The sequence below is a fragment of the Suricata suricatta genome, chromosome 1, assembly GCF_006229205.1.
Source record: "Suricata suricatta isolate VVHF042 chromosome 1, meerkat_22Aug2017_6uvM2_HiC, whole genome shotgun sequence".
NCBI lineage: Eukaryota > Metazoa > Chordata > Mammalia > Carnivora > Herpestidae > Suricata > Suricata suricatta.
In genome coordinates, this window is record NC_043700.1 from 20,061,803 (window position 1) to 20,074,457 (window position 12,655).

The 12,655-nt window shown below is 37.4% G+C and overlaps 1 protein-coding gene across 1 annotated transcript in view; it reads left to right on the top strand.

The window, feature by feature from the left end:
- Positions 1–7,038, top strand: part of FGF20 (fibroblast growth factor 20) — a 7,250-nt gene extending 212 nt beyond the window's left edge. The window contains exons 2-4 of the mRNA XM_029933521.1: positions 1–165; positions 5,545–5,648; positions 6,793–7,038. The exon at positions 1–165 is cut by the window's left edge and continues 11 nt beyond it. Coding sequence (XP_029789381.1) covers positions 1–165; positions 5,545–5,648; positions 6,793–7,038 — 515 coding nt within the window. The remainder of the gene's footprint in view (positions 166–5,544; positions 5,649–6,792) is intronic.
- The last annotated feature ends 5,617 nt before the right edge of the window (positions 7,039–12,655 follow it).

A 12,655-nucleotide genomic window follows, 5' to 3' on the forward strand; every position in this document is an offset into this window, starting at 1 on the left:
GGGGAGCGGCGGAGCGGGGCGCCCGCGGCGGGCCGGGGGCTGCGGAGCTGGCGCACCTGCACGGCATCCTGCGCCGCCGGCAGCTCTACTGCCGCACGGGCTTCCACCTGCAGATCTTGCCCGACGGCAGCGTGCAGGGCACCCGGCAGGACCACAGCCTCTTCGGTACGTACCGGCACCCCGGCACCCCCGACCAAGCCCGCGCGGAGGGCGCCCCCGGAACCCATCGGGTGCGAGGTGCGGGCTGGGGCTGAAGCGCGGGCCAGCGCGGGGGACAGGGAGGGCGTCTCCTGCGCGCTGGCCGTCGCGGTCTCCAGCAGGGCTGCGGCTCTGGACGCCGGAGGGGCGGGAGGGGAAGGGGTGGGTGCTGCGCCCGCACCTTGCGGCCCTGCCCTTTTCTGCCGCCTGGGGCGAGATCTGGGACTCGGAATCCCGTCTTCCTTGCAAGTCTTACCTCGCAGGCAGTTTTTAGTTTAGTTTAGTTTTTCTTTTTAAATCTCTGTTTTGTTTCTCCTGCTTCTTCTCACATTTCCTCCAGTACTACTTACTTAACAAAAATTAATACCCGAAGCCTTCTGCTTCTTTAGACATGCTCCACGCTTATGCAGTGGATCCTGCATTCACGGCTGCTGCTCCGAGGGTCGCTCCTGTGCGGGAGGGGAGTATTTACTGTAAATGTTCGCCGGAAGACGTAGGTAACAGATTAACTTTCTGTGAGCGCCGTCCCTGCAGTAAGGCTCACCTGCCTACCATTCATTGAGCTCTTAAAAGTTCTCTTTGGGCGAGAAAAGAGGCGGGCGGAGGGGGGGGTGGTTACCCTGCTACTGAGCATGCCCAGTCGTTCAGCCAAGCTCCTCTTTAGAAAATGTGAAACCCGAAAGCAAAAATCTTCGTATTAACTATATGTAAGAGAAAGTGGGGAATCGAAAGAGGATATGGGTGGGAACATACAAGGACGCGTTTCAGAATGCCTCCAGCAATGCCTGGGAACAGAAGGGGTTAAAACAGGCGAACGATCCTTACGACACCAGATTGGAAAATCCTATGGTCTCTACTGTTGATTTCTCCTTCACTAGCTGTATCGCTAGCAAGTACCCTCAACAAGTCTGAGCCTTAATGTTCTTTTTCTGTACAATGCTGGGGTTAAATTAGGCGGTGATTTTAAGATGCTTTCAGGTTCTAACATCTCAGGATCTTTCCCCCATTGTGGGATTTTCGTTATGTTGGAGTTAACCTGGTAGCATTCTCAAAGGATTCTTGATCATCAAACTTGGGGCATCACTGGAGAGATTTATTGTATTTTTAAACAGATAGGGTTTACTTGTCAGCAGCAACGTGAAAGGGCCCATCATCTGCCTTGTGTCTCTCGAGGGCTTCTTTGAGAATCTCATTTCTGAGCGGGCCTCGCTTGTCCTCTGCCTTGTTCTTATACTCTCATCCCTTTTTTGGCTTGCAGTACTCATTAAAACTTTGGAGAAGTGTAAATCTCAGGAGCATTTGTCACTCTAGATCTAGAAATGAGCATGTGGTGGTCATTTGGTAGCACTTAAAGGCTTAGAAAATTAACTTTCTAAAACCCATATGTTTGCAGCTTCTGCTGATCTCTCCCAAATTCCCATTGACTATGAGTCAAGAGTGTCATGACCTAGTGGCCAACCTTGGGGTCACTTTTAGAAAGTGGTTTCTAAATTGAGGAGGCTGAGATTCTGATTCTAAAGAACTCTGCTGACATCAGGTGGCTCAGTTTTCTTGCCTTCAAGAATTACTGCACTCCATTTATTACAGAAAAATCCTCTAGCTGCTGGGAAGATTTAAAAATGGTCACAAATGTGGTAAGGCCTAAGGGTAGAGCAGGCAGAAAGAAGTTAGTCTTGGACTTCCTCCCCTTCCCCTACCCTGTGTGATGCATAATATAGCCTTGGAAATTCAGCTTTTAAAACACTTAAGATTCAGCTGTAGCCTCAAATGACACCAGTAGCTTTTCTCACTTTGTGACTCTTAATAAGACTATAGGAAGAGATACAATATAATTCTATGGGAAAAGCTTATAACTATTTGTAGACTTGATAACATTCATCCAACTGGTATTTCAGTCTTTTCTTTCTATCTTGTATATCAGAATTCCTGTCTTGCTAGAACTTTTTTTTGTTGTTGTTGCTAAATTTTGGCATAAGCATTTAGTAATGGCAAAAATAGGACTTGGCCTGCTTTCATAATAGTTCAAGTTACTCTACGGTGGGAGGCTACATATCAGAACAAATTATTTACTGTTACACCAAGGGAAAAGAAGCCAGATTAGTTTTCATAACCTAAAGGAGGCTTGAACAGCCTCCACCATGCATTACAGTGCATCCTAGTGGCCTTGAATCATTAAGACATGATTTACTGCATGGGAGTATAAGTGAGAAGAAGGTTTTTGTTTAGCATTATAACATCATATGCTTCTCTCTATATTTGCCTTCTTTACTAGTACTTCAATTATTCATTATGAAGTTATTTTGCGGGTTTTCTTTGAAACTCATTATGTGTCATCAAAGGGAGAATTTTGAAACAGCTTAACAATGGCTATTGGTGATATTAAATAACACGTTTGATAGTTTGTACTAATTTGCCCATGAATGATTAAATGAAAAATTTAGAATCCCGTATTTAAAATTTCAAAACCACATCAATAGAAGCTAAGCAAAAAGGTCCTAGTGAGGTTAAAATAATTTCCTATCTGAGTTCTCTCTATATTTATAATAGAGTTTTTCTGCACAGTAGTACCCTAGGAAGATTTTACCTAATATATAAACATGAAATCATTACTTAAAAAAAAGTTTAACCTGAGATCAAACATATTCCTTTAAAGGCTTTTCCTTTATTCTCCCCTATTCTCCATAGATTTGTCTGATGTGGTTGCATTGTGGGTTGACTCACCTGTTTATTATGATTTGTAAAAAGGCTGGCTTTGAAAATGATACCAGAAAGACAAAGTACCTCCAAGCCTTTTTATGGGACACTGGGCATTAGAAAATCTATCTAAAATCTGTGATTACCTCTTAAGGAAAGTTTTTCATGTCTACTCTTTGTTAAGGAATTAGCTTAGTTGCCACCTCATATTATAAATAAGAAAGACTTGTCAAATCTCATTTAAGAATCAAGTGATTACAAATTACTATGTGGTATACTATTTCCTGGAGGAGAAAAAGGATCAGAATTTAGAAGTGTGGCTAAAATCTTTAAGAGGAACACAACAAACACTTAGCCTTTTTCCCATACATCTCTGTGAACCATTGCAAAATTATTAATGCCTGGTTATGGATGAAGTTTTAGATGTTGTTTAATAAAGTTGAAACTACTGAATGCAGTTGTTCTAAAAACATAGGTGATTTCTTGTCTTTCTACAACTACATTTTTTTGGACAAGATAGCCGATTTTCTTAAAATGAGAAGGGAAGAAAAGTGGTTTACCATTTAGGTTTGCAAGAAAAAATGGACACTTTCTAAGACCTGTTGTATAATTGGTTTATATGGAAATGAAACACATTTTACTGTACGTGAAAACTAGTTCTATTATACATCCTAATCATTTAATCAGTTCCTATTCTTTGAAAGACAAGAGCATCCTAATATCAATGAGATACTTAAAGAGAATTAAATTACGCGTGAGCCATAGTACACTTTCCTATCTGAATGTAACATTAAATACAGTTCCAAGTAATTATACCTGTGTAAGTATATCCTGGATGAAATCTGTTACTATATCTTCTACTGATCATGTTTTGGGTTCGTTTTTTTTTTTTTTCCTAATAGAAATCACTCACTAATGAGCTTGGCAATAAGTTTAATTCTTGTTTACTCCCCACCCTGTATTTGTCATTGCAATGGCTATCCTATGGAGTCTGAGTCTTCCCACTGTATCTTATTTTCTCTCTGCCTTTGGCTCTCAATTAAGGACACTGACTCTTTCAAGCCACTTATAGGCTATTTAGTGGTGTATTGTTGCTGTAAGATCCTTGATAGCTCTAGTGTTCTGCATGATCTACTAATAGTTTGAAAGAGCTCATTTGAGCTCTTAGGAATCTGTGTTTAGAGCTTAAGACTCTATGTTTCTGCCAAAGAATGAATTAGGCTGTGGACAGAATAGAACCCTCTGTATAAGCAAATAACCAGATTTTGTACTTTCCCTTGGCCTTGGGAACATCACGTGTCCAAACAGGAACTTGGTCAATAAATCAAGATATGACTTAAGAGCAAGAATCGGGCTAAATAGTGCACATTTATACTGTTTGTGGAGCTGAAGAGGGAGTAAAGGAGTGGGGGTAGAAAGCTATCAAGGAAGGCAGTTCCAAGCATAGAAAGTATGTCTATATATCTTTTCAGCAGAGTCAAAAGAACAAGACAAAGGAATTAGTCCAAAGGTTAGTGTATACAGAGAAAAAGAGCAATGCATTGGGAAGCATTATTATCATTATTTTTTTACTATGGCATAGAAGTGTATTAAGTGGAGAGTTTTTGATCCTAGTTTTTCTATTGATAAAGGAAAATAATTTTAGAAAGTTGTTGATAGCAGAAAACCTACTTGCATGCTAAAATCTTGGTATTTGGCTATCACGTTTAATGAATTCTAAAGTCCCTTTACTTCTTTGAACTATCAATTTTATTTTTAAGAACGATGTGACAGGAAACAGCACACTATGTAACCTATAAAGTTTTCAAATAACTGTATCATCCTGAAGTAGAAACATCGGATTAGGACTCAGAAAGATGTGAGTTCATATGGTTTGTTCTCCTAATTCCAAATGTTATATTCTTAGGCAAGTCGATGAGCTTTCAATAAGCTTTTCTTGAGCCTCAGTTACTTTATATGTAAAAATGGAAATAATAGTATCTTACATACCTATGTTAGGGAATTGGTTTTTTGAGTTTTTTGAGAACCAGAGAGAAAAACATAAGTAGAAGCCCTCTATAAACTATAAAACACTAACAAACCCATATAAGGTATACTGACTGCCAGAAAAAGATGGACTTGAGTCATGGTTAGCAAAACCCAAACAAAACAACTCATAGAACATGGTTATGATGGGCCAGTGGAATCACAAAGAACTAAGAATACCTCTATTATGTACAATTTATGATCATAATAGTTTCAACGAATGCCTCCATGTGTTAGTCCATACCACTCCCCTGGAAAGATGCCTTTCATCCATTTTGTACATGGGGAAACTGAAGTCAGAGAAGATTTATGACTTGTGTAGTCAGAGTAGCTAATAAGTTACTGTAAAATTTTGTTACTGTAAATTTTACAGTAAGTTATGAAAGTCAATCTGGTTTAAGGTTTTATACCTTTAATATTACACCCTGATGGACAATTTTTCCTTTTTAGTTTTTTTATCTGTAAAATGGGAGGATCATCATAATAAAATAATTATATAGCACTTTTCAGCTTATAAAGGACTTTCAGTTACATTACGATATTTAACACCACCAACCTACTCTTTGGAAGATTTTCAGTAGTCATGTTCATTAATAAATACAAGTCATTATTTTTTTATAAATTCAGGTATCCTGGAATTCATCAGTGTGGCGGTGGGACTGGTCAGTATTAGAGGTGTGGACAGTGGTCTTTACCTTGGAATGAATGACAAAGGAGAACTCTATGGCTCAGTACGTATTTTAAAAATATCATAATTCTTAAAATTAAGACTATTCATTTTTGTTCAGTAAAGTGTCTGCCAATAATGCATGTCAGAAGAAATATATAAAATACGAACTTGTAGAAATTAAACATCTGCATCCTGATTAATTTCCATGTGTCTGGACAGTAGTATAGTAACTGATTTTCAGTGTTTAAACCCCAAACATTTATTGCTTTCAGTTTGCTAGTTCTTCCTGCCCATTATTCTGGGTCTTTCTACTTCCCTCTCTATTTTGATTATTCCTGTCAGAGACCAAGAAAAATGTCATTTTCTTCTGGCCATGTTAAATTCTTTTCACCTTTACATTTCATTTAAGGTAAATTTTCTCCACCCATGATCATCTTCCATAGCTAAATATATATCTTGCTGACCATCATATATAGGAAATGAGTGACTGAAGTCTTAGGATAATGTAAGCAACAACAGAAAATGGCAGCCATACTAGTTTGACCATATCTGCAGTTTTGATAATTATAAGAGCCAGGTTTTGAGAAATAACTGTGGTCTATCCCTTAGGATAATAGATAGTCCATCTTGAAAAGGCAAGAAATCACTGGGCATTTGCCACATTTACCTAAAAGTAATACCTAGATCAAAGTTAATGGTGGGGAATGTATCACTAAACAATAAATAAATACATAAGGAGAAGATACATGATTTGGAATGATGCTTTTAAATTAGGAATTTGGATGTTAGCAAGATCTTGAAGCATTTCCAAATGATAGTGGAAACTTGCTTTGTAGAACTTTGGCATCTAACAACAGAGCAAGATAAACTGCAGGCCTGTTTGGTGGGGATGGTGATAGGAGGGAGATATAATGGAGCATGGGAAAGTTCTGGATATATATTGAATATTTGAAAATAAAATTGAGAATTGATATTTAACTGAGAGTTCTTTGAACTAGACTTCTGGGAAGTTTAGTTACCTTCAGAGAAAGAATTCCAAACAACATAAGAACCAAAACAAAATAAAACAAAAACAATTGTTCCTTTTTTCTTCTTCGACAAGAATATTGTTACCGGTAAAGCAATGAAAATAGAGCGATAAGACTTTGCTAAGGAAATTCTTTCAAAGGTATTTTTTTTGATGGTAGTTACCTTCTCTCTTACAGGAGAAATTGACTTCTGAATGCATCTTTAGGGAGCAATTTGAAGAGAACTGGTATAATACCTATTCTTCCAACATATATAAACACGGAGACACTGGCCGCAGGTACTTTGTAGCACTTAACAAAGACGGAACTGCAAGAGATGGTGCCAGGTCCAAAAGACATCAGAAATTTACACACTTCCTGCCTAGACCAGTGGATCCAGAAAGAGTTCCTGAATTGTACAAGGACATACTGATGTACAGTTGAAGTGTGATAGTGTCTTTACTGAAGAACCAAACTATGACCATTCTTTCTTGTTACAGTTTGCATCTTAAAATAACCCAGGAAGGCACTCAGAATGTTTTCTGCCTAGAGACTGACTTTGGAAAGGATATTAAGAACAGACAAAAAAAAAAACCAAACCCCACATTTTGACTTGAAGTAGATCAAGACCTCTCTTTATAAGTGGATTAAGTTCCCTTAGGTACACTGGCTCAGTCCTTACTGGCAAATTGAAGCTGAAAATCTGTTAAACTGTGGATAATGGGAACCCCACCTAGTTTGCTGCTGGTGCCTCACCTCTCTGGATTATGTTTACTTTAAAAGTCACATTATAAAATAGATACTTCATGTTGAAGAAATAAATCAACACAGTTGGCCATAATTATTGCTACATAAATTCTGAGGATCTTGTAGGATTTTGCAAGTTTTGCAGTTACATGTATAAAACCTGGATGAAACGTGGACTACAGAACATGTCACACCAAGATGGAACATTTTTTTTTAAGGATGGACCTATTTATACATTTTCACTTTGCAGATATTTATTATATATATTTATTTATTAAAGAGTTTATTTTTTACTGGTATATGAAGATAATGCAAAGAGAAAAAAACCCAACAAAAATTCCTTTATCGTGCCATTGTTGAGATGTCCTGAGCTGTAAAGAAGACATCATTTTTGCAACATAGTAAACATAGAATAAAATCTTGAATTTCTTTTTAAGAATAAAATATAGCCTAGACTATATATATATATTTTTGCAGTCAATTACCTTCTAAATGTAACAATCGTTCCTTTGCCTTAGAAAAATGCTTTATCAAATTGTATTGAATTCAACACATTCAAAAGGGAATTAAACATTTTTATTTTGTGTTTTGGTCTCATTCCTTTTTAGGTGAAAATTATTCTACTAATATAACATTTTTTAATGACAAAATTCTAAATTCCTTAGGAAAAACTTTGATACTCAGAGAACTTCTGATGTTGAAAATTATCAAAAATTATAGGCAACTTATGCTTACTTATTTTTGTTATATTATCTCCTATTTAGTCATTTATTCAGGAAGTATTCATGAAAGCCTACTACACAGAAGAAGCCATTAGGCACGAAGGAAGATGGTGGTCAAGACCCAAGAGGGTCCTTCATGGAACTGAATGTCCAGTAGGAGAAACAGATGGTTAATAAGACAACTAAAATAAATACCATCATTGTGCATTGTGACATGCTCTATGAGGAAAGCAAGTTTCCAACCCAGGGAACAGATAGGGTGAGGCAGAGAAGACTTCTCTAAGGAAGTGACATTTTTGATGGGCCGTAAAGACTAAGAAGGAGCTGGCCAACTTAAGAGGAGAATTAAGAGCCTGATAGAAGAGGAAACAAGGGGCCAGAACTCCCTGTGGTGAGAAAGAACTTTGTGGCTAGAGTTTAGTGAGCAATGGGGAGAGGGGCACAGGTAAGCTTAGAAAGCTATGCAGATACAAATCTGGTAGGTTCTTAAAGGTCTTTCTTAGGTTTCATTTGCTTCTGCCCTGCACTTGCCAACGTCGTCACGCTTAGACGTAGCATCATCAGTGAGGATGTGGCAATACTAAAGGTAGCAGCTGCCACCAGTTTCCAACCTGGAGGGCTTGGTAAAACACAGATTGCTGGGCCCGAGCGCCAGAGCTTCTGATGTGTAGGTCTGGGGTAAATTCTGAAGATTTGAATTTTTAACAGGTTTCCAGGTAATACTGATGCAATTGGTCTAGAGATCACACTTTGAGAACTCTTAGTCTAGAGTAGTGTTTCTCAAACCTTAGTGTACACACAAAATCACCTGGTAGTCTTGGTAAAGGATGGGTTTGTTAAATATACATCTGTGTTGGAGGTGGATCTGATATTTTGCATTTCTAACAATGTCCCAGGTGATGCTTGATACTGCTAAACCACAGGGCATACTTTGAAGGGTAAGAGTGACTGCCCTTAATGTTATTTGGAGTTATACCTATTAGTTCCACCTGTCATTACATCAATAAATGAATGGTGATGTGTTGGGTGAGGGTAGGGAGTTCAAGATACAACGTCAATAAAGCCACATGGGAATGTGTATGTGCAATGAGGGGAGTTGTGTGTGCACTTGAGTGTGTACTAAATGAGAGGGAAATGATTCCACTCAAAACCACTTGGTTTTATAAATGTCAAAAATAATAATAAATGATTCAGCTGTAATACTTTAATAATTTTCAAAGCAAAATACTTATTTTTTTTTATTTTTATCTATAAATACAAGTGAAAAAAAGCCCTAGTTTGGTTCAACGTTTGATAACTATATTTAAAGTATTTGTCCTTAAGCAAATGTGATGCAGTATTTCAAGTCTCCTGCAAAATGATGCTGGTATCTAACTTCATCATTGTGGAGGAAGTCTTATAAATTTAAAGAGAACATACACTGATAAAATATGGGCCCCCCATATGTATCATTACCCAGTAAAAGACCTTTTGGAGATATGATGATATTATTTTTATTGTGATAGCCACTTGTAGTGATTTGAGATAGGAAATAGGATTGAAACAACAGCTTTACAAACGTTTAGAAAACTAAGAAGTTGCCGTATCTTGTGTTCTCATTGTATTTCTAGATTGGCAGCTCTTCCTAGATTGGAAAAACAATCTGCATCTGCCCTATTTGTACTATCTGAAGAAGTGATTTATTAAGTATCTGAATAGATTTCACTGATACTCTTATAGGGAAGTGTTGTGTGAATATATTTAATTTGTATATGGAAGGATGAGAATAATTGGATTTATTATTAAGTAAGTAGTTTGAAAACAACTTATATCTCTGGATGTTGTAGAAAACGTGACTCATGAGTCATCCTTTTTGCTTCTTCATTTTAATTTTCTTTCATTTTTAAATGTTTTATTCACAATCATATATTAACTTACATTTTCCTATTCTTCCTTGCTTAGAATACTATCAATTGCCCAACTTCCTTTCATTTTCTGCAATGATAAAAGAAATCTAAGAAAATGGGGATTTATTCAAGCTTTGGTGTGCAAAGTCCAAAGAGTTTGGTTTTCAATTAAGTGAAATATCAAAACAATTCAGAAACTAAAGCTATCAACCATGTGTGATATTATAGATCTATTGTAAACATAATATATAAAAGTTAGAAAGCCACTCAGGCTCTTACATTTCTAATGCAGCATATGGAAATTGCCATTAACTAAATTTAATTAAATAAATTAACTAATGATCAGAAATACCACACACACGCATATATTCCAAAATTCAGACTTTAATAAATACATTGTTATGTCTATAAATAGGCTATTTCTAATTTATAATGATGAAATTTTAAAAGCTATTACGTATTATTGGCAAGTGAGGAATTAGTACATTAAGCAACTCCTATGTGTTCAGTGTCTGCTGCTTCCACCAGCAACAACAATTTTTGTATATCTAGGGGTTTAGTCCAAATAAATCCTGGTTTCAAGTTTCTCATAATCAACACCATTTTAAGATGTTTTCATTTCAGTTTGCTGTACAGAGATCTATAAACAGAAATTGGGCTCAATTAACCTCAGCCTGTTGGTCCCTTGGATGATATCTTGGTACTCAAGATATATGATATGTTGGACTAACGGCACATCACTTTCCTCTAGCCAACAATGTAGGATGACTAATTAGAGTGTTTTGGTTAATAGTATAATGTTGGTTGGTATGATTAATTTAATGCATATAATTCCTTGACCCATTATTAGAATTGCTCAGTATCTTCCTACTGGCAGAGAAGGGGTTTAGTGTGACATGCCTAGTACTTTAGAACAAACCTAAATATTTTCATAGAACCTACAGCTAATATTAATCTAAGGCTCCCAAAATGAACCTACTAACCAAACCTACTGTGGGCTACGAGTATGCACAGGGGCAGTGCTGAAGAAGTTGAAGGGAAATGTAGAAACATATTTCATTCAACTGGATGAACAATTCATTTCCAGCTACACAAAACAATTCTGCAGGTCACACTTGGACATTTGCACTTCCTTAACAATGACCCTTTTTTACCTGGTTGGTAATATGTAAATAACGATGTGGAAATGAAGGGACAGTTTTAAACTGGTAATGTTTATACCTAATGCCAATTTTTCCTCCAGTATGGACTTACAAATTATACAACATGATTTTAAAACACTTCCTTCAACTTTTTTTCTAAGGATATTAGAGCAAGTTTCATTGTTCCTGTGATTATTTTCTGTCCCACGTAACTTTAGTTCTTTGGGCAGGGACATGTTTTGCAGTCGGCCTCATTAGAGTGGCCGTATGTTGACTGGTTAATTTTTTTCAACTGAGTTTGCAAGAGAATTAAGCCATGTGTGTAGAAAATAGTGTATTTCTTCATTCTTCCAGAGAACATGTCTACTACCGTTGGAGATGTATAGAACACAAGTTAATGTATTACATGTAATGGGACCGTTGGGGCTTAATTCTCTCAGGAATCCTATTGAAAGCCTATTGTGAGGTTAGAGCACTCCCTTCTCTCTGAACAATTAGCTGTTTCCCACAGGGACCTGACATGTTAATATAATTCTGTTCACTAAAATCCTATATGCCATATGATTTTTAATGTTTGGGTACTGTCAGAGTAATTTGAGCATAACCCCAAAGCCAGTCAGATCTAAGGAAACTCTGAGTGGTTCACCCTACTTCATACTCTTCAGATTTCTACCCCAAAGGGCTCATAAAGCTCTAATGGAATGATCCAGTTACCTTGGATTTGTGGCAACAAACATCGAATAGTCTGCCTAGTAAATACAAATATTTAATTTACATTGTTGTGCTGCTGAAAGTGTTCTGGTGGTTTATTTTTTTAAGTTTATTTATTTATTTTGAGAGAGAGGAAGAGAGAGTGCATGTGGGGGATGGACAGAAAGAGAGGAAGAGAGAGAGAATTCCAAGCAGGCTCCACACTGTTCTCGCAGAGCTCCATCTGGGGCTCCATCTCACACATCGTGAGATCATGACCTGAGCCAAAATCAAGAGTTGGATGCTTACCTGACTGAGCCACCCAGCTGCCCTTCTAGTGTTCTTTTTAATCATGTTGATACATTAATCACCCAGAGACAATTTGAGAGTATATTTAAATCTACTTTCACTAACATTAACCAAATTTTTTAGTTTTTAAGATAGAACAAATTGGTCTTTTTTTCTGGTTGAGTGTTCTCCCACATATCTCAGCTATTGCCCTGCTCAGTGGATGATTGGACGTAATTAGTACTTTGAGAGCAAGGGTCTTCTCTGTATAGATGCTCCTCTGGAATTGGAGGCAGAAACTCACCAAATGGCTCATGGCAACAGGTTAAATGTTTTCATATATGCTGAAAGTAGCTTTGCCTGTCATCAGAGTCCGCAACTTCATACTCAGACCCCCCAAAGTGCAGTTGATTAGGACAATCTGGGTTGTAGTGAGGTTGTATGCTAGCTTGCCTAGTGGTTAGCATCCATCAACAGAGAAGAAGGATCAGAGAACCACACTAGAAAAGAAAGTTACGGGAGAGTGGGAGATAACCCAAGTCCTCTTAGTTGTTTTGTTTTGTTTTTTGAGAGAGAGAGCTCATGA